This window comes from Mauremys mutica, chromosome 9, assembly GCF_020497125.1.
Source record: "Mauremys mutica isolate MM-2020 ecotype Southern chromosome 9, ASM2049712v1, whole genome shotgun sequence".
Lineage (NCBI taxonomy): Eukaryota > Metazoa > Chordata > Testudines > Geoemydidae > Mauremys > Mauremys mutica.
The window spans coordinates 105,717,414-105,740,897 of NC_059080.1; the positions used below are offsets into that span (position 1 = coordinate 105,717,414).

The window sequence follows — 23,484 nt, forward strand, 5'->3', positions numbered from 1 at the left end:
TCCTGTGTTCAGATTGCACATCTAGGGTTGGATTTATTCATGATTTTCACTAGTCACATAAAATATTAAATTAAGGGTCTCTATGGCTGAGTCTGGATGTCACATTTCATTTCCTGCTCACATTTTAAGCCTCCCACGTGTACATATTACACATGCATATGTTTCTTTCCCTGATGCCAGAGAGTTCTTTTTACTTTGCAAGCTGCAACTGTTCCATAGTTTTGTGCCTGACGTTAGGCTTACGCAATGGCTCCACGACCACTTATGTCAGCAAAACTTACGTCGCTTAGGGGTGTGAAAAAAACCCACCCCCCCTGAGCAAAATGAGTTTCGCCGGTAAGTTGTAGTGTGTACAGCACTGTCAGTGAGAGAAGTTCTCCCACCGACAGAGCTACCGCCGCTCGTTGAGGTGGTTTCATTATGTCTCTGGGAGAGCTCTCTCTCGTCAGCATAGCGTGGCTACACGAGCGATCTTACATCAGAGTTGCTGCATCCGTACAACTGGGCTGCTGTAAGCTCACTAGTGTAGACGGGCCAAAGAAATGGTCTGAACTTTTTTTTTTTTTTTTAATTGCTAACTTCTTTCTTGTTCCATGAAAAACCATAAGATCGCAGATGTTGGGGATGGGAAAGTCTTCCTTCTCCCATGGGATTTGCCCTCACTCATCCTGCCCTTACAGAGGGATGGACTGTACAGATTAAATTCCATCTGTCTCTGGGTTTTTCACGTTGTTTCTGAGCACCTTCCATATACATCCCTACTGGACTACTTGGAGTCTCTGGACTTTCTGCCTCTCTGGGGCAGAAAACACTGCTTGGGGTAGAGTTTTTGGATTTTTTAATTTTATGAATTTACTTTTATTTATTTGGAGTGGGTTAGGTTGATTTATTTTAGGAGGGGTTTTGGTTTCATTTTATTGTATTGTTTTGGATGGTTGGGGTTTATTGGGGCAGAATAGATACTGTCGGTGTTATGAGTAACAAGGCAAAAATCCCATTGATGTCAGTAGAATCAGGATTTCACCTAAGGTCTTTTCTAGGGCTTCAATTAATCACAGTTAACTCGTGCAATTAACTAAAAAAAATTAACTGTGATAAAAAATATTAATTGCACCGTTAAATCACATAATACCAATTGAAATTTATTACATATTTTTGGATGTTTTTCTACATTTTCAAATATATTTATTTCTATTAAAACACAGAATACAAAGTGTACAGTGCTTGCTTTATATTATTTTTATTACAAATATTTGCACCGTAAAAATGATAAACAAAAATACTATTTTTCAATTCACCTCATACAAGTACTGTAGTGCAATCTCTTTATTGTGAAAGTGCAATTTACAAATGTAGATTTTTTTTTGTTACATAACTGCACTCAAAAACAAAACAATGTAAAACTTCAGAGCCTACAAGTCCACTCAGTCCTACTTCTTGTTCAGCCAATTGCTAAGACAAACAAGTTTGTTTACATTTATGGGAGATACTGCTGTCTATTTGTTATTTACAATGTCACCAGAAAGTGAGAACAGGCATTTGCATGGCACTTTTGTAGCCGGCATTGCAAGGTATTTACATGCCAGATATGCTAAACATTCATATGCCCCTTCATGCTTCGGCCACCATTTCAGAGGACATGCTTTCATGCTGAAGATGCTCATTAAAAAAATGCATTAATTAAATTTGTGACTGAATTCCTTGGGGGAGAATTATATGTCTCCTGTTCTGTTTTACCTGCATTCTGCCATATATTTCATGTTATAGCAGTCTCAGATGATGACCCAGTAAATGTTCATTTTAAGAACACTTTCACAGCAGATTTGACAAAATTCAAGGACAGTACCAATGTGAAATTTCTAAGGATAGATAAAGCACTTGACCCAAGGTTTAAGAATCTGAAGTGCCTTCCAAAATCTGAGAGGGACAAGGTGTGGAGAATGTTTTCAGATGTCTTAAAAGAGCAACACTCCTATGCAGAAACTACGGAACCCAACCCATCAAAAAAGAAAATCAACCTTCTGCTGGTGACATCTGACTCAGATGATGAAAATGAACATGCATCAGTCTGCTCTGCTTTGGATCAGTATCAAGCAGAACCCATCATCAGCATGGACGCATGTCTTCTAGAATGGTGGTTGAAGCATGAAGGGACATATGAATCTTTAGTGCATCTGGCACATAAATATCTTGCAATGCCGGCTACAACAGTGCCATGCAACCACCTGTTCTCACTTTCAGGTGACACTGTAAACAAGACGTGGGCTGCATATTGTAACCAAACTTGTTTGTCTGCGCACTTGGCTGAAGTAGGACTCAGTGGACTTGTAGGTTCTAAAGTTTTATATTGTTTTATTTTTGAATGCAGTTATTTTTTGTACATAATACTACATTTGTAAGTTCAACTTTCATTATAAAGAGACTGCACTACAGTACCTGTATTAGGTGAATTGAAATGTACTATTTCTTTTGTTTTTTACAGTGCAAATATTTGTAATAAAAAATAAATATAAAGTGAGCACGGTACACTTTGTATTCTGTGTTGCAATTGAAATCAATATATTTGAAAATGTAGAAAATATCCACAAATATTTAAAGAAATGGTATTCTATTTTTGTTTAACAATGCGATTAATCAGGCAATTAATTTTTTTAATCCTGTGATTAATCGCGATTAATTTTTTTAAGCGCTTCACAACCCTAGTCTTTTCCATTTCCCACCCCAAGTGGATGTTGTCCTTCTCTCTGCTTTGATAAAAGACTGATCTCTGCATCACAAGACTGAGCCAATGTCCACTGAATGCAACAGAGGTAACTTCATTTACTTCTGTGGGAGCTGGATCAGGCCCTGAATCTGGAAATATTCTATCCAGAAGGACTACCGCAGGGCATGGACTTGGTAAGGCCATAGTTTGCTCCCCACCATAAAAAACAATGTTGATATATTAGAGAAGCTCAGAAGCAGTGTGATGTGGGTCCATACCAGCTTTCTAGAAGGGGCACAGCATGGCTTCAGTGCAGTAGGTCAATGGGACAGCTCACATGTTTAAGTTAAGTACGTGCTTAAGCACCTGGCTGAACTGGGTCCTTAACGGGATATCTATGTGTTGGTTTCCCATGTGTTGTAAGTCCACTTGTTCTCTCTTGCCTTGTATTGAGATTGTAAGCTCTGTGGGGCAGGGACCATCTTTGTATTCTGTACAATGGGTCTGGGCCTTATATGAGCTTATATGTATCAACAATAATAAACTTACTATGAGAAGAGGAAATCAGTGCAACTGTATGGTGTAAATCAGCAAAGCTTCACTGAAGTTGATGGAGATGCTCCCATTTACATCAGCTGAGGATCTGGCCCCACAGGCCAATTTTGGCAGACTATATTTCTGAGGTTGTGTTTGTCCTCTAGGAAAAAATAGGTAAGATAGCTAATGTGATTTGGACCAGCTGACATTTAAAAAAGAAATCATGCTAAAAGGAGCCTCCTCTCCAGCTGCTGGCAGTTTTGCAAGAGTGTAGTTTCTGAGCAGCAGGCTGTGTTGTTTTAACACATCTAGCTTAATGACCACAGTAGAGATGCTCGGCAGATAACATCCACACTTCTTCAAGCCACTTGAGAATAGGTGGTTTCATTTCACAAAGCTGCCTAGTGAACTACATATAACATAGCCCCTCAGGTTTCCCTATCACCATTTGATCATGTGTCATTAGGGACTGTGCAAGGGATGGCAGCTGTAGACAGATGCTGCCACGGTGTTGTGAAAACAAACACATTCTGTAAGTGGAGAGACTACTGATCGTCTTGGTCTCTAGATTGTCAACTAGCTTAAATCTACTTGCTGGCTTCAATGGAGCTATGCTGAGAATCTGGACCTTTGTCTGGAGCAGATGCCATACCAAAAAGATGAACTATTTGGAGGGTCACAATGCTTGATAAACTTGATTATGGCCAACGCAGAGGCCAGCAAATACCAGACTAACAAGCTCCATCCTGCCACTAGGGAGCATTTTGTGGGGAACAGAAATGTCACTGTGATATTCTGAGCAGCACTTTAGAGGTGGCTTTTAGACAAGTCTTTAACTGCAGCAGTGAATTGCTATTTACAGAAATGTGTCCTCTTACGAGGCAGGCCATGTCCATCTCTTGCCATTCGTTTATTTCTGCAAGCTCCAATCTCCTGCTTGGAACATTTCACTCCAAAGACCACAAGGGGTAAGAACTATTTATGATCTCCTATCCTTTACACTGGAAGTTTCACACAATTCAGAATAAATAGCTGTAGACAGACAAAGGAACAGAAGAATCAAGATCTAAATTAAGGCCTGGAAAGAGTGTTGTGTAGTCTCTAGAGCAAAGGACTAAATGACAGGACCCCTGGATTTTAACCCCAGCTCCATCCCTAGCTCAGTGAGTAACCCTGGGCAAACCACTTAAGTTCAGTCTGTCTGCCTCAATTTATCCATGTGTAAAATGGGACCAGCCACCTTGCAAGGGTGACGTGAGGCTTAGGGCCAGATTTTGGATACACTGAGTAATCACGGCTTCCACTGGCTTCAGCTGGAGTTATGGGTGTTCAGCACCTTTGAAGATCAGGCCCTCGTGAATTAACTGATGTCTATAAAGCACTTTGAGATCCTTGAATGAAAGGTGCTACAAATACTCTGGGTATTATAGTTTAACACTTTTATAGTAAGATTGCAAAGCACATGCATTATGGTGGATAGCGGTCTTGCCATGAGGACAGCAATGCTAAGAACTGCTCCCTACCAATGGCAACAGATGCAAGCCTAGGCCCTGACTGAATTAACATAGCAACTCCTGACACACTTCTTGACTCTTATCACCACGATGCAGCTGTTGTCTCAGCCAGAAAAGTCTCTGCTTATTGGAGTAACAGCTGCACCTCTCTGCATAGCCTTGAGAAAAACGAGACCTGTTCATGTGGTTTCTCTTCCAGCTTTGACAGGATACACAGGTACCATATAGTCACAATTTATTGCTTTGAAATAAGTAAGTTGTATGTGTGTTTTATATATATCCATATATATATATATATCTTTACCACCTCCATTGCCTTAATTAGAATAGCATTACCCACAATGCTTTGCAAATTTCCCTTTTGAAACCATACTTATTTTAACTTGTCACCTCACCCTCCACAAAGCGTCTGAGTATGAACATCAGAGTTTTAGAAATGCTACCTGTCTATTACAGAGCCACTAATGCAACCAACTCTTTACTCCCCTGTACATTTCACTTTCACTGAAAATACTTGCATCCAAAAAAGCAAGAGTTCCCCACAATCTGAATCAAGCCCTTCCATGCATATCATTCAGGCACCATGTTAGCAGAAAAATTCAGAAAAGGGAAATCTTTGATTAAACATAGAAAGAAAACAGAAGCCAGGATACACATTCATAGGAAAAACCAAGGGACTAGAGCTTCTCACAACACGGATGCTATTTTCATGTAGCTTTCTGCAGGGGAGTTAGCTCCAAATAGAAAATACCACCACCAATTTCTTTGCACTTATCTATGTAACACTTTTCATCTTAGGAACCCACAGTGCTTTGCAAACATTAATTCTGCACATCACTTGTGCATGGGAGAGAAAGTATGACTCTACAAATGGATAAACTGGACATACAGGCACATAAGCATCCTGCTCAGGCTCAATAGCCAGGCAGGGATAGGTTAAGGACCAGAACCCAAGGTGCTAATTCTGAGCGCTAACCACTAAATGCTCTCCCCTGTGAACAGCACATTCCTTTGCTTCTGCAAATAGAGTTGTTTCACAAGCAATTGTTCAAGATCTTATGCCCTAAGTTTGCATGCTTTCTGACACAAATCTCAGCTGTATTGGTGCACCTTCCTCACAACCAGTGTACGGTGCTAGTACAGTGCATGCTACTTCCAGCATCTACTGCAGAAACCAGAATGAACAAACAGTTTCTATGCTTGACACTGTTGGAAAGTCCATAATTGAGACTTTGCAGCTGCCTCTTTCAAAAAGACCTTTTCCCAAGCATCATTTTCTTTTTTGCTCTGACCCTCCTCCCTCCTGCCGAGGGAACTGCAGCCAAGTATACGTAGACTATATTGTAGGGAAGCAGAGTGAGGGAGAATGAAAGACATTGGAGAAAATTCCTTCCCTCTAAACTCGGTGTTCTCTCTTCTCTGTTCGATATCTCCCTAGCTGGGGTATGGATTTTCCTCTCTCTAGCTACTTTCCCCCCTGTGGGTTGCAATATAAAAACTTGCTGACTGTATGACAACACACTATTCATCTCAGCTTGCAGCTTTCAGTCCTGAGCAGAGCTCTTCCACCCAAGAACATCACTGACTTAGGTAGCCTATTCTGCAGCCACTCCCCTACTCCTCTGGACATCAATTCCAACTAGAAACTCTGCTACCTGATGGTGTAGCAGGGTCCTTACTGCCCTGTGTGCTGAAAGCACGTCCTGTTCTTTATGACCAGTGATCAGTCCAGTGACAATTTCATGAAACCAGTAGGGCTAAAAGTGCATGATATAGTCACTAACAAGGTGGGCACAAATCCCAGCATTCCTGCTTCATAATCCTTAAAGTTCCATTATTCCGATTACCTTCTTGCCTGCTATGTCCTGTACTTGTAAAGTGCATCTGGAGCCACAGCCCCAGTCTGCCCCCATCTTCTACCTAGAGGTGGGCAGGAAATGTTTGTCCTGCATTGTGATTTGATTTTGTGATTTGAGATTTTGAATTTGTCCCCAACCCAAAAAGTCAAAAATCTCAAAACTCCAAAAAATGATTGCAGATTGGATCAAGCACAATGTTTCGTTCCGATAATTTCAAAATGTCTCATTTTGATTTTGGCCTTTTACATTTTTCTCCCCTTTGTCTTTTTTTAAAGACTATAAATTAAAACCTAAAATTTCAAAGAGAACTCATTTCAACCCCGAACAGAGAACTTTTTCATTTTGAAAGTGTTGAAATGGGACGTTTCGACAACTTTGAAACATTTTTTGAAATGAAGAAATTTGTCAAAACTGGCCCTTTTCTATGAACAGGTTCAGTTTTGATCAACTGGCATTTTCCAATGAACAAATGTCATCCAAAAATGACCATCCCGCTCTACTTCTAGCCTCATCTAAGTCCTCTTTTCCCTTTGGCGGTCAGTGCTGCCTGCCTCCCTGCAGTAGCAGCTCCAACAGTCTTTCCACCTCCATCCTCTCTGCTTCCTCGTCCTTTTTTAAAATCACAGCTCACAACCAGCTCTTCCCTGCCACCCGCAGCTACCATCTAATTGCACACGCTGACACTGGCTCTTACCGACAACTCATCTCTTTGTCTACTGCCCTCATCTATTACCATGTTTCTTACTCTAACGTTTCCGCTGCTGGGCTTTAGGGACAATGGTAAGAGTGAGGCGTTATGCATGTTTTTCGCACTGTACTGCACCAACCTTTGCGTTGCCAAGACGGATGGCGCTGGTTCGGAGAGCACTGCAAGCTCCCTTTGCATTAGCATTTGCTTAAGGACCCCGGGCATTCACGTGTAGACAAATGACTTTGTGCCTCCCAGCTTGCTCTATATTTTCTTTGTCCTGGTTGTTTAACATAGCCCAGCTTATGTTATGGGCTGTGTCTGAGGAGCAGTAAGATTTGCCCTCGTTAGATTAGCGCTAGGGCTTGTTTGTTCCTTTGCTTCAGCTCAGCCTTCACACACAGCTTGAGAAGCTAAGTAGGAGGAGAGAGGAGCTTCAGTTTTGAGGCTGTGTGTAATATAACAAAACTACAAGGCTGCAGTGTGTTGGAGACAATGTGTTGCTCAGACACTTAGCGCTTTCACTAGCGAGTGGCAGTCAGGTCCAAGACAGAGGATGAGGTCTGTCAGTTAAAATAATTGGGGTTTAGCGGCTGTGCTGCTCAGCACTTTGTCTGGTCGGGCCCAAAATAAACTGCACCTTGTCTCAGCAGGTCAGACAGAGCTAATAAGAGCATCTTTCTCATAGCCAAGAGGAGTGTATTTATGTCTCGTGCATTTTCGCTATTTCCTTTCAAGCAAAGGCTCCTTCAAATTCAAGTGCAGATGAGGAAGAATTCCAGCTACATTTCCCAAGTCACGTGAAAATCTTTTTGGGCAGAAAACAGATAATATTTCCGGTAGAGACCAAACAGATTTTGCTGGTATTTCAGGGTGTTGTAATATTTCCAAAATTCTACATTAATATTATATTCATATAGCCAACATATGGACTAACTTATACGCTATTATTCTAGACAGCATTTGAGAAAAGTGTTATGGAAGTCCATACATATATGCAGCTAAACATTGCCTTCACTTCCACCCACTCATTGCCTTCAATAGGCTTGAATAGAGTAAAAATTGGTCCATGCTAGAAACACCTCCGCCGCATTATATAATATCATCCTATATGTGTATAGTCACCTGCTCTGATTTCCACCTTAAAGGTCCCATTTCAGATCCTCTGCTGGTATCAATCCAAGTAGCCCCCTAGGTTTTAAGGGCGCTATCTGGATTTACACCAGCTGAGGATCTGATCTGCCATGATTCAAGGTAGCTTATTAGTAATGAAAGGTGACTTCCACATAAAGATGGACACTGATCTTTACACCCCTCCCCTGGCAAATGATTGTGACAATTCAGCGTCTGGATTGAAGCTCTTTGAAATCAAAATGTCTCGTTATGGATACTTAGTAACAATGGAGGGAGTGAGTAAGGGAAGCCCACTGTTTTCTTATTCTGTTAGAGCGATTTCACACCAGCACACAGGTTTGGTAGCAGTGCAATTATCCCCCTTTCCTGCCACTAAATCCTCTCCTGTCATTGATTGTTCTTCTGTAACCTGGTAAAAGGAGTATGGGAATTAACATCAATGTGATTTACAGGCTTAAAAAAATACAAGAAAGTAGCACTGCATTAAATTCCACAGCAAAATTGCAGAAGGCTAAACTTTGCATTAGACGAAGCTGTTCTACTGTCAGTTTGTGTTGTATTTAAAAGCGCTTGGACGCTCTGATTTGAAACACACAAGTCACTTTCTTGAATTGTGTTAATGATTTTATTAAATAACAAAGCCCTACACCAGATAAACTGTTGCACAGTCCACATTTCTCCCGCGTCTGTAGCTCACCAATGGGATTTCTCCTTCCTATACCCCGAACTCTGGCCCTTTAAGAACAATGAGCCGGGTGACCAGATGTCCTGATTTTATAGGGACAGTCCCGATTTTGGGGGCTTTTTCTTATATAGGCTCCTATTACCCCCCATCCCCTGTCCCGATTTTTCACACTTGCTATCTGGTCACCCTAAATGAGCCAGATCCTTCTCTCTCTTACACCACTGAAGTTACTCTGCATTTACACCAGTTTAACTGAGAGCAGTCTGTGATCCAATTACTACGCATATGCCTTTGGCTGGTAATAGGGTATGTAACATTTAAAATGTCCCCCTCTCCTTGTTGCCACTCACTCCATGGTACCCCAGTCTTTAATAGCAGCTCTCAGTCTTTAATATACTTAATTGTGAGGCAGGCCGTGTTATTATCGCCATGTTCTAGAGGGGGAACTAAGGCACAGATTGACTAAGGGACTGTCCCAAGTCACACAGGAAGTCCGTGATGGAGCAGAGAACTGGATCTGGATCTCCAACATCCCAGGCTAGGCCTGTGACCACTGGGAAATCCTTCCTCTCCTACTCTCCACGGAGATTGTTTTACACACACACACCCAGAAGTGCCGTGTCCTTGCTACCTGTTACCTGCCACATATAAATATGATGCCAGGTACTTGTGTTCACTAATTTTGCCCAACCACATTTACACCAGCAGATGGCAGAAGATCTCTCATCTACGCAAGCGTCCCTTTGGCAGGCGAAATCCTTGGAGTTCTGTCCTAAGCTGTGCTGAGTTTACACCTAGCACAGCCCCAGGTGGGCCTGGGGATGCCCCAGGACTGCTCTGGGTTACCCCAGCTGCAGCCAGCTGGGGAGGAGACAGAGTGCTCTGGGTTCTGCCCCGCTCCCTCTTTCCCTTCGACACATCCACTCCCTTAGTCAAGTTTACAAAGGATGTAGGGAGAAGCAGAGATGGTGCTGCACCAATCCCCACTCCCCTCACACTATTTCCACTCAGCCACTACAGCTTTCTTCAACTCCCAGTGCAGCTAATATACAAATTTGCCCCGACCGCCCACAGTTATCACCTAGTGGTGCTATGAATACACTTCAGTGGCAGTGCTCCAGGGTTCTTCAGCAATGGTTCCTAACAGGACAGCTCTCAACAGGGACACGGCATGGTTCGGGGGGTGGGGTGGGGTGGGGGGGCGCTACACTGCGCTATCCGGCCAGGGTTTTTGTAATATGTGTAACTCGCAACAAGATCGAGATGATTTAAGCACCGGCACTGAAAGAACTATGCAATGCTTCTTACACTCAGCACAACCTGTGACGCTTCACAACATCTCGCACCGCAGCAGCACCTCAGCCTCAGGGCGTTACCTTAGTAGCAACACAGCCACAGTGACAGTTAGCAAGTGACAGCCCTGACGTGAATGGTTTAATGAAGGCCAGAAGATAATCGGGGGTAAGTTTCAAGGGTCTGGATAATTGGAGCCTTCTGAAATCAGCCTTCCATTTTACACTGTAGAATTTTTTCCCCAGTGATACGTTATATATATTCTGCCCCATAGATGCTCCCTCCGTTTATCTGCCCTGCTCAATTTATCATGTCCCAGGCTACAACATTCTGGAGCGTCTATAATGCCATCTCCTGCAGAGCGATTGCAAGGCAAAATAAATCCAATGCATAATAAGCAGCTGGAGCGCCAACAAGCCTTGACTCCTGACAACATAGCCTCTTGTCCTATACGGCAGCACTGCCGGGTCAGCCACCAAGATTATGATGATCTTAAATCTTGCCAAAACAGATGAAAGTTAGTGACTATAGCTTCTACAGACCCCCAAAGAGAACACCTCTACTGCATCGGCTGTGATCTCCACGTGAAAGGGAGTTAGGCATCTGACCTACCCCCAAAGAGAACAGCTCTACTGCATCGGCTGTGATCTCCACGGCAAAAGGGAGTTAGGCACCTGACCTACCCCCAAAGAGAACACCTCTACTGCATCGGTTGTGATCTCCACGGTGAAAGGGAGTTAGCCACCTGCCCTTTAGGCATCTTTGAAAAATCTCAGCCTGTATAAGATGCATGACGATGATGAAACAGCAGAAGGAGGGGAGGGAAGCGAAGGATGACTGCTCCCACCAGAGAAGGACAATAGGATAAGGACAAGGGAAACAAGAGTGAAAGCTGGAGGGAACATTTAAAGCTGGTTTAGTTGCCGTCAGTCATTTCATTCTAGTTTGCTGGGGAAAGTGTTTAGTCAGCCAATAGATTTATTTTGTTTGGTCCTATGGGTAGAGAATAAAAATTGTTAAATAAAATTACTGATGTCCATAGGATGGGTTGCATTTGTCTGTACAGGTGAACATACAGTGTACGTTACAGGCAGGGATCTCATTAATGTGCTGGACTCCTCAAACCTAATGCTGGACAACAAAGAGAGCTGAGAAAGAGAGGTGTTACTGCCTTCCTCGGCATACACACATACAGAGGCAATTCTGTTAGCTTCCCAAGACAGATTAGCCGTCTCAGAGAGAGCACTCACTATACCAAGCCTTTGAATGGATGTTTTAAAGATCCTACAAGTGAAGTCAAGTCATTTCTCCTTGCAAGGATCAAGTGACTTACTACCCACTGAAGAGAGGAATCACCAGCTGTCCCCTTCTTGTTTTCTTATGTTAAAGCAAGTACAAAGACAAGCTGCACATGCATCCTCCAGAGTATCCCCTTTACCGGCATGCACAGTAACACAGCATACAAACAGCACTGGTCCGGGAGTGATTTATCCGGGGACAATGAAAGGGACAGTTGGAATGTTAGTCATTTTCAGATCAGTTAACTTTTCCCATTTGTACCCACCACCAACTCCAAGCCATACATCCACACCGTTCTCCTGCTCTTTGCCTGGCATGCACAAAGTGCTGCAACCTTCATCACTTCAAAATATTGTAATACTTTTAACCCTGAAGCTGGCACCCTCTCCCTCCTCTCACCATACTTCTCCTCCAGCACAAATATACATGCAGCTGATTTTGAAAGTGTTACCCTTAAGCACCTAAGTGACTTGGCTTTCAGTGAGATTAAGGCACTTTTGAAAATGTTCCCCTAAATGCTGACAGCTAACTATGATATTCCAAGGGAAAACGTTAAATTTTTCAAAATGATTGAGGGAAAAGTGAAACCCTATCTAATGACTTCTGGTTCCAGATCTTCCCTATACTTTGTTTGGGATTATCTCCATTCCCAGTTCCAAACAAATTCAGAGCTCATGCTCCATTAAACTGAGTTAAAGAGAATAACGAGCTGTAGACTGACAGTAATTTAATCAGCTCATTTATCAAAAGGAACTAAGCCAGGCTGAACCACACACAACGATCTGAGACACTTTAAAACTAGTATCATTATATGTCATTGTGCAACTAATGTTTCAATTGCCCGAGGAATGCAAACTTTCAGCATTAATCTAAATTACTGAGATGCAAATAGTTCTTTGCTTCAAAATTTGGCGAGGGTGAACAAGTTATTTAGCTCTAATACTACATTTGAAATTAAACAGCTCCCACAGATCAAAGGTATAACTCAGTTAAGTATCCATAGCAGATCACTGAAGCATTTAATTGCTGTTTTGCTAATCTTCCTGCGCCATCTGAACTTGAACTGACTCCTCACTCTAAAATCTATGGGGCTAGTATACCCATTAATGATGGTCCTTCTGCAGCAATGAAACCATCAGAGTGTGTGTGCGCATGGCGGGGGAGAATCGAAGCATGGGAGCTGAAAGATAGGGATGCAGCTGGGAACACCATGGGGTCTTACAGCTGCAGAGCAGGAGAGAAACTCTGCAAAATTCCTTTCATGGGGTTTCCAGTGCTAGGGTAACCAGACACCAAGTGTGAAAAATCGGGACGAGAGTGGGGGGTAATAGGAGCCTATATAAGAAAAAGACTCAAAAATCGGGACTGTCCCTATAAAATCAGGACATCTGGTCACCCTATCCGGTGCATTCCCCCTTTGAGGGGCAGGAGGGAGGAAATGGCTGTTGCTTCCATGTGTGACGTGATGTCACTGGATGGCTCATCGGTAGCAGGGACTGAACCCAGGGATCTAAAAAGCACAAGCCTCTACTGCCTGCGTTAGAAGGCCCAGGTGTATTACTTCAAATCCAGTAGCAGACCCAGAGGTCTGTGTAGTCCAGCTATAGAGGGGGACAGAGACCCAAAGGTAGGAAGTATAACCTACACCGGGAAGAAGGCCAGGATCTGGCCAGCAAACCCTACAGGTGCTCAAAGGGGATATGCTGCATCACAACATAAACGCATAAGTGGGAGCATGGCAGGGGGGAGAAAAAAGCTTGAATTGATCTGTATTTGGGTTACACTCCAGATTCCGGAAAAGGCATCCTGTACTTGCAGGTTGTTATTTATTACAAATGACTATTTCCTTAAAGCACCATTATCGCTAGATGCTAGAGACAAGACATCTAATTCTGAACCTCATCCCTCCCTCCACCACAATCAAAACGAAGGGTTTATTTTAATAAACATTAAACTGGGTACATTGAATTTTAATTTCTGAAGCCTGCAGACCCTTTGGGGAGTGTGTGTGGGGGTAAGATAGGTGGGGATGTGCTCCGATGGCACTTGGGGTATGAAATCAGAGCAGCAGTGCAAGTCCCATCTTACTCTGGCTGTAAGAGTGAATTCCCCCTCACCGCTCCTAAGCCCGCAGGCAGACTAACCTAGCAAAGAGACCCAATGACAGCTGGCTCAGGTGCTCTGCAAAACCTCTATGGGAGCAGCAATGGAACCGTTTATTCCCTGCACAACCCGGAGTCCTTCCTCTTCTTGCTCTCTGGCAGCTGTAGGGTTTACTCCAGGGGTTCTCAAACTGGGGGTCGGGACCCCGCAGGGGGTTGCAAGGTTATTACATGGGGGGTTGCAAGCTGTCAACCTCCACCCCAAACCCCGCTTTGCCTCCAGCATTTATAATGGTGTTCAATATATAAAAAAGTGTTTTTAATTTATAAGTGGGCTCACACTCAGAGGCTTGCTATGTGAAAGGAGTCACCAGTAAAAAAGTTTGAGAGCCACTTGTTTACTCACATCCTCCTGGCAGACTCTGTTCCTGCTTCCCTGTGCACCTGACTTGCAACATCTGACATTCCAGTCCCGAGACTCCTTTAAGCTGTGACTGTCAGTCAGGCTGCAGTAGTTTTTGTTTGGCATTTACAGACTCTAGACAATCTCTCCCCAGAGGCTGTTCAGAAACAGAGTAAGCTGAATTTCTGATCAGGGCTTCAAAAAATACTTGTCATTATTAGACTGGCTGGAAAAGGACCTTGCTTGGAGCTACTTAAAGAAGAGCATTCTCTTATTTTTTATGCAATTATTGCAAAGATATTAGAGCATAAAATTGCCCCTGGGATTGGAAGATGGAATTAAATCTTCCAGCAAACACTAGGAAATGGATCCTGATGTCTCTACTAGTAGCAAAATGTTTCATACTTGGAAACCGGCAATCTAGCGCCTCTCCGGGGAATTCAGAATGGTGAGAAACATAGTCAAACCTAGTGTTAAGGGGGAAACTTCACCTGGAAGACAAAAGAGGGAAAATGCACACTCCAGTGAGATGTGTTATGCATGGTTGTGATATAAGACACCTTTTGTAGAGGAGATCATTAACGACCACCAGCGGCCCAGATCCCCTGATGTGTTCCTGCAGTGCAAAGAAGCTGTACGCATGGGGGCAGCCAGCCACATACTGCTCGTTCCAGCATAGGGGAAATTGACCAAACTGGCATTGTGGTTCCTAGCCACTTCACCCAGCATTTGGTGGGAGGGGTATGGCCAGAGCACGCATTGTGGTCAGGACTAGGGCTGGTTGGAAGTGTTGCCCTGAAACATTTTTTTCCATGAAAAATGCCATTTTCTTCAAAATCAAATCATTTCAGAAACTGTGTTGATTTCAAAGAACTGTCCCATGGGAAGAAATATTCTCAAATGACAAGCTTTTTCCTTAGGACAATTTTCATTTCAGGGAATGCTGAAATGAAATTTCATTTCAGAACTCCAAAATTTTGTTTCATAATTTTATTGTATGGGTTTTTGTCATTATTTCATAACACATCAGTAGTAGCAGTGCATAATTTGTGGCTCCTGTTGAGTCGTTGACACAAAGTGTCAAACTGTTTCATAAGAACAGGGACAGTAGAAACTTTGATCTAGAAAAACAAGATAAAATATTTCAACGTGTACTAAGCAGCAGCCACCCTTAATGACCGAAAATTAATAAATAAAAAGACTATTTCAATTACAACATCATATTATGACAAGTCAGCAGCAGTAGCACATATTATGCACTACTAGTACTACCATGTTGTGAAATAATGTAAAAAATTATAAATATAACAATGAACAAATAAAAATGAAATTTTGGAATTCCAAAAGGAACATTTTCCAAAACTCAAATCTTTTGGAAATTCTGGTTCATTGGAAATTTTGAAAATATTTGTTTTCATTCTGATTTGGACCAAGAACAAATTTTGAAATTTCCCATGAACTGAATATTCCAAATTTCAACCATCTCTAGTCAGAACTTTCCTCTGTCTTGACAAACTGCAGTTGATCTTGGAGCCATTTGCAGGCAGTGTAAATTAGAGCAACTCTTAGGCTGTTCTAACTTGTGCCACATGACCAAACTGACATGCAGCTGGCCCAGGACTGAGGAAAAGTGGCTAACACGTTTTTTTTGCAAGCCCATGGCTGATTTGTATTGTGCATTCATTGGCTGCAGATCTTGGCTAATATTTCTAGATTACATTTGTGGCTAATATACATAGGCCCTGTGTCAGGTCTTAACTGTGACAAATTCTCTCTCTCCCCCCAAAAAAGATGAGCTAAAAGCATAAAGCAATACATACACATGTAGTGACATTCCTTTGTCCAGAGACTGGCAGAAATGGTTGTCATTTAAAAATATCTCATTGATCTATTTTGTTCTCTATTTAATTTTTCATGAAAACTTTTTAAAAAAGCAACCCCCCCCCCAAAAAGAAAAACACCAGAGTGCATCAATATGTGCTTAAACAATGCATAGCTTTTCCTGACTAATGAAGTTATCAGACAATGCCTGTAAAATATGCAGCTAAAATTAACTCCTGTTTGAATCCTTGCTACAATATCTATTTAGAACTCTCAAAACCCTTAAGCCCCAATCCAAAGCAAAGCACTTAAGCACATGCTTAACTTTAAACCCCAGTCATTTTATGGAAGTTAATGGAATTACTCACGCGTTTCAAGTTAGACATGTAATTAAAGTGCCTTAACACTAAAGATTAATATTCGGTGCACAGTAAAGTTGTCTAAGGGATTTATATATATATAGATCCATTTTAAAGGATATATACACCATACATTAAAATTAGCAGAGTGTATATAAATCTGCTAGGCAGCTTTGAAAATCTCAAATACACCACTTTTATACATCCATATCTATATATATTCACACACACACTCTCTCTCTCTAATATGTACATTGTATGTAGTGACATATAAACATAAAATGGCATAGCAGAAATTCTTTGAACATAAACTGGGTATATATGAGGTCAGATTGTAATTGTGGCTCAATTAGCAGCAAACCTCTGGTGCTACCTGCTTATTATTAGGCTCCACAAGCAGCATAAAATTAATATTTTACCCTTTTCGTCACTAACATGGTCCTTGTTAATAAAATTATTCCGGCGCCATCCATGCACATAGCTGGTGTAAAAATACAAAAAACAGTACAATATAAATGCAGAACAAATTCAATGACACCTTCATCTGGTGAAAAGACCAGGAAACCAGCCAATTTTATGTCTTCTTTCACTTCACCCACAACAGCCTCAAAAGTAATGTTCGCCAAACCCCAAACTTCCATTTAAAAAGAGCCCCAACAAATTCTTCTGAAGATCCATCTGTTCCACAAGTCAATCTCTCTACAAACACCACGGTTCCTCGCTGTATTGTACTGCAGGCACAGATTTGAACTATTTGGAAGACTTTGATGGCTGCATGGGAAGCCTTTTCAAACAGTACACTTGCTATGCCATGGGCTTGCCTCTGCTCCATTGAAGACAATGGGTGTTTTGCCATTGACTGCAATGGGAGAAGGATCAGTCCCTATATTCATAAATAATAACCTCCTGGCTTGAAATTAATGGGGAGGCAGGAAGGATCCACATGACTTTTGAATCAAATCAGATGGCTTAGCTATCGTTGCGATAATTCTAAAGAATAACCCCCCAATTTATTTTGTTAAAAACAACAGTCAACTTGCATTTAATGGCACTTAAATGTGGGCTGAATTTTTGACCCTACTCACAAGAGCATGTACGTGTGTACACACACACACACAGATGGTACTCACTCACACAAACATACACTCACATATATACCGTCACCTTGCATGAAAAACCATTTAAAAATATTGTCCCCAAATACTCATGTACAAAGACATTACAACAAAACCAAATAAGTTAATAACCCCAATGGAAAACTCTTCCCAGTGGAAAACTCTTCCTGATGATATCCTTACCAAGTAATGACCTATATTTTAATTCCTATTAACACACCCAGCTACCAGAAAGTATCCTATTTGTACGTTATTTGTTGGTCACAGGCATTGTCCAAAGCCCATTGATGTCAATGAAATGGCCCCTCCATTGATTTCACCAGGCTTTGGATCAGACTCTAACGTCTCGACCCAATCCCAAGGGGAGTCTCTTCCCGAAGAGTTGCACTTTCCCCTCCTGTCTAGGGCGATGTCATTTTTCAATGTTATAGAAAAGGAGACCACAGAAAGGAAACGGACGCTTTTGTACACAGCAAAAATCATCTGCTGAGAATTTCTTTCACTACCTGCAGAATAAGGCTCTTGCTTCTCAGTGTAAATGAATTCTTTTCTTTCATATTTGGCTCTGATCCACTGTTCTCGTAGCAGTCTGAAAAAAAAAACACACAGAAAAGGAGACAGAGTCCAGAATAAGCTAAAAAATAATTTATGATCATTAATTCTTCAATGGAAATGTGAGTGCAAGTTGAAAGCCCTCCAAAAATGAAACTGTACACCAGCCGGAGTCATTGGCTTGGCTTGTGGTTCCTCTGTTTGTCATTTAGACCACAAGTTGATTCTTGTACACACAATTCTAATGGAACTTTTAAAAATTTATATGCAAAAATTAGCAGAGTAACTCAGCACCTAGCCTCGGTGCAAGATGTCCTTCTTAACACAGGAGTAATTTCAAATATTATTTCATTTCAATTAGGAATGCTGGGCAAGGAAATACATTTGCTGGATTGAATTCTTTAACAAGGGGGATCGGTCCAGGAACAAAAGGAGACTATTGTCTCAGTGCTGACGGTATACAGCAGAAATCGGGCATGCCTATGGCAATACATTCAAATGGTTGACTTTTTAGCAATTAAAGATTGAGAGGTATCATCTCTTCTCAATGCCTGGAGCCTATGCAAAGAGATCTCTGTGCATCAACATGAGAGGTACTCCACAGTATAAAAGAGATGAACTCAAAGCGCATAGCAGAAAACTTTGTAGAAAACCATCTGTCTATTGTTAAATGCCCTACATTTCCAACTGAAATCTCCAGAAAGGAAACTGGTGTCATTTATCTGGCACACAAGATCTTTATTTCCAGAAAAACCATTTAGATCAAAGATTACAAATAAGTTAAAATAAAAAAGTGACTGCTAGCATTAATCAGGGGACCTATGTGAGTTTGGCCTGGAATCTGCTGTAGCCTCAAGACTGTTTTAATTGGTCCTAACTGTCTATTGACCTACAATCTTAAGAGCACCACGTTACTCCAAGTTTGTTCCTTTGTGGAACATTTAGAAGTAGGTTATACTGATCTCAGCAAAAGTATCACTCAGCAATCGCTTCGTAGGGGGTTAGATTTGCTCATCATTTGCAGAACTCATTGCACTTCAACCCCATCATATCTGTGTGACCAAATAAACAAATAATGTGTGCACGGAAGGAGTGTATGCAAACCCAACATGTATTTATGCTTTTATGAAAATTAAACACAGTATCTGCTTGGCATAACTTCCTTGTTCTCAAAAAATACTTCAGAGGAGAAAAAAGTGTTAATTTTTTTAAAAATTGATATATTTGGATAAAGAATGCTGAGATAGCTCAAATGATGTCAGACTTCTATTACATCTGACCTCTCTGCCTTTTCACCTCCCTCTTCCCATCCACTTGTTCCTTTTATGCCTATTTGTGTACGTCTTTTTCTTTTATTGTTACCCCCACCCTAACGTATTATGTCTGTGTAATATTGCCTGATTCTGTACTGTCTGGTCTTGCAACTTTGACAAGTTGTAAAGTTGCGTAATTGCATCATTTTATTGGATATCCTGTGAAATGTGCAGTATTTGAGTAGCACATACAAGCTGTAATTCATTTATCTTTTGTTTTTATTTGTTTCCTTATGAAAATTAATACAAAATTCATCATAAAAAATTCATTTCTAGCTTCAGCGAACAACTTAATCAAACTTACAAGAGAATATCCCTCCATACCTGTAGGTATAATCATTTCCTGGTCTGTAAATGTGGGGATAGTGATATTTCTTTTCTCCCATCCATTGTCTGTTTTATCTACTTAGATTATAAACTCTTCGGGGCAGGAGCTGACTCTCATTATGGGTGTGTCTATACCGCAAATGAAGGTGTGACTGGAGCACGGGTAGGCATATCCATGCTATCTTTAATATAGCAAGCACAGGTAACAACAGTAGTGTAGACATGGTGGCCTGGGCTAGCCACCTGAGTTCAACCCTGCCAGGGAACTTGGATATGTACTCTGGGGGCTGGCCCATACCAAAGCCCACGTCACCATATCTACACTACTGCTGTTACCCATGCTAGTCAAATTTAGGCTAGCATGAGCATGCCTAACCGTGCTACCGCTACACCTTCACATGCTGTGTAGACATACCCTTTGTATACAGACAGTGCCTAGGCCAACAGGGCCTGATCTTAGTTGTGAACTCTAGGCATTACTGCAATACAAATGTATTGGGTCCGTCTTTCCCCCTCTGCCTCCAAATCCTTTTTCGTCTTATTTTCATATCTGATCCTTAATTGTTAGGTTTGTAGCTGTAATTTAGACTGTACACTCTACAGAGGAGCACAGATCTTGTCTTCTTATGTTTGTAAAGTGCTATGGGGCTGGATTTCTGTGCTGGTGTGAGCGGGAGTTGCAAGTGGTTAGGACCAATGAGGATCATGCCTTAATTGAAGGCTTCAGAACATGGAGCCTACTGATCTCAATGGGAGTCCTTCCACTGTTTTCACTGGACTTTGGATAAGACCCATGTTTCACTTTAACGCACCCTTGGGGCTGCTCTACATACGTGCTGTAAACTTATTTCTGCATGTTTGATTTCAGCTGTATTTACCATGACATAGGCTCTACAGAAACCAAACTGAAGGGTAAAGAAGTAAAGAATTAAAGAAGTTGGAACAGACAATACATGCCAATACAGGATCAAATATGCAAAACTCTCATTAACATCAATAGGAGTTCTCTAAGCAGAAATAATTGCAGCCATTTATTAGGTTTATAGTGACCAGTGGGCCCACTAATGAGGTTGATATTTCTAGAGATGATCCAATTTCTATTTCTAAACTAGGAAGATACACAGCTTTTGCAATCTGATCCAAAACTTGCAGCCCACCTAAAGTCTGCCAGACTGTTAGATACAGGGAATGTGTCATTCCTGGCCACTGACTAGAAAGACGGTAGTGGGCTCTTTGTTCTGTAATCAACACAATAGCGAACTGAAATAAAAAATCCAAATGAAAGCAACATTTAATGGAGGAGAAAGAGAAAACAGAACATGAATATGCTACCACTAAAATAAATGGAAAACTCCCATATGAAAGAGATGGCAGAACTAGAGGTCTAAGAAGGGGTCATATGGCGTTGTGCTTGAGAACTCCAAATCTCATAATATTTTGTTTACTTGTTTGCCTTTGGAAATGAAGAATGTGCCATTGACAAAGCAGATGGTTTCAGGTCAAAGGGACAGCAGTAAAGGTTCCAGATGGAGTCAGTTGAGTCGTTTTAGTTCTGAGTCAGACACCATTTAAAATTAAACAAGTAGCTGGCACAGATTCAGGACAAGTCTCTGTCTAATGATGTTTTAAAAAATACCACATCACGGGAAAAATATATTTATGAAATTAATAGGAAAGAAACAGATGTCTTCCTCCCTTCCTCACGGCTTCAAAGCCATTTTCCATTGAAAATATAAAGCAAAACCACCAGAAGTGTCCAATGAAGACCTGGCTGGAGAATAGGGTATTTTCCCCATGAAAAATGTTGATGAAAAAAATTCATTTTAATCAAAACAATTTTTCCATGGAACGTTTAGGCTTATTGTTGAAAGCCTAAAAATGTTTGGTCTGAAAACGTAAAGTTTTGGTTGGGAAAAATTGAAATGAAATATTGGGTCAATCCAAATAGAACATTCCATTTTGGAGCAGTCTGACAAACTGTATCTGCCTGCACTGCCACAGTGCTTCATGGGAGGTGTAATTGATGTTCCTTATGCCCCTGTTCTCCCTGGTTGGACTACATCTTCCATGATGCCCCAGGTCTCCTCTCTTGCATCATGGAGGTCACGTGGCTCTGAGGCATCATGGGAGATGTAGTTCAGCTAGAAAAATCCAGCCCATATATGAAAATAGGGACATAAGGCACCAAAACTATGACTCCCATGTAGCACTGTGATGGCTCATGAGGATGCAGTCTAATGTTGAATCAAGCCAAATCAAAGCATTGGGATTTGGGACATGTCCTTTCTGAATTGAAAGTTTTGGTTTTCAGGTGCTGGGTTTTTTTGACAAAAAAGTTTCCACAGAAAGCAGACACATTTCACAAACAATTTTGTGTAATCAAAAACAGAGTTTTCCATCAAGAAACTGTTTTGATTGAAAATTTTCACCTTGCTCTAGTCCAATGCCAATTTTCCTTGAATACATGGTCTCCCTCCAGCTTCAGTGTCACAGATATGAAGAAAGAAAAGCAAACAAAAAACACTTATACTCTGGTTAAAAACAACACCTGCTCAGTTAAAGTCATTGCATAGGAGTGGGCCAATTAAACACCACATCTAGCTCACAGCAGCATTATTTTTGAGACTGTTTAGCATTTGGGTTAGAAATGTGGCAGGGAACAGCCTGCGTATTTGTTCTATTGTAACACAGAACTCCTCTGTGAATTAAATAAATCAATATGAATGAATAGCCGTTAGAATTTATGACAAAAGACAAGATATGTATGGGGGGAGATTCCCATAGCACTGAGATCAAGGAAGTTGGGTAGATAACAAGCAATCACCTGCCAGTAGAACTTTCCAAACTCAGACAAGAGTTTTCAGAAAGTGACCAGGTGCATTCTGGTGTTTGTCCAACATTGAGACACCATAAAGACTTCCTGATTTAGAAAGTGCTGAGCAGATGTCTGCCTCTCTCTGAAAACAGGTCAATATTACAATGTCTCAAGTTTGGGCACCCAAAAAAGCCAATGGTGTCTTTTAAAAATGGTTTGGCCTTATTTACCTTAGTAAGTGGCAGGAGGTGCAGGATATTAAAATGAAACCACCACCCCCTATTTAACCACAATGTTTTGATGGCTAAAGGGAAGATACTTGTTTAGAGTAGGATACCAGACTTTCCTAGTAGCATTGGTATAATTGTCATGTTTCCATGACGCTTACCCTTGTTTTCATTGGCTTACAACTTTCTGAAACATTCACCTGGGGGAATGCAAAACCAATTTGGAAAAACTGTGCCTCAGAGCCATGATTGTTGAATAACTACTAGGGTTTGCACAGAGAAGCATTTCTGGATCAGTGATGGCAGTCAGGCTATGGAGAACGGCAACTGGTAAATTTACTAGCAACACAAAAATGCAGTGTGGTTGGTGGCTACACCTCTACCCCAACCTGCAGGGTAAAATCCCACAGCCTTGAAGATTTCTAAACCTTTCTCAGAGCCCAACTTTATGCTGCTGTTTAGCACCTTACCAGGACTGGCACTTCTGTTGTGCCAACGCAGGGACTATACTCTGACATATTAGTTTGTATTACAAGAGCAGCCTAGAGGCCACCCAAAACTGAGACATGAGAATGCCCCTTGCTGTGCTAGGGGCTGTACAAACTCATTAAACAAGGTGAGGAGCATCTTGGGCTCGGGACAGCTTACACTCTCCACAGACAGCGCATGAGTGGGGAAACACAAGCAGAGATGGGATACGATCTTGCCAATGGTTATTGGAGCAAGTCAGTGGTAAA

The 23,484-nt window shown here is 41.5% G+C and overlaps 1 protein-coding gene across 1 annotated transcript in view; it reads right to left on the reverse strand.

Annotated features, from left to right (window-relative positions):
• LOC123376858 (arf-GAP with dual PH domain-containing protein 1-like) overlaps positions 1 to 19,764 on the reverse strand; it is a 62,261-nt gene extending 42,497 nt beyond the window's left edge. The window contains exons 1-2 of the mRNA XM_045029100.1: positions 19,703 to 19,764; positions 18,020 to 18,102 (exon numbers count right to left, since the gene is read on the reverse strand). Coding sequence (XP_044885035.1) covers positions 18,020 to 18,102; positions 19,703 to 19,764 — 145 coding nt within the window. The remainder of the gene's footprint in view (positions 1 to 18,019; positions 18,103 to 19,702) is intronic.
• Between the last annotated feature and the right edge of the window lie 3,720 nt (positions 19,765 to 23,484).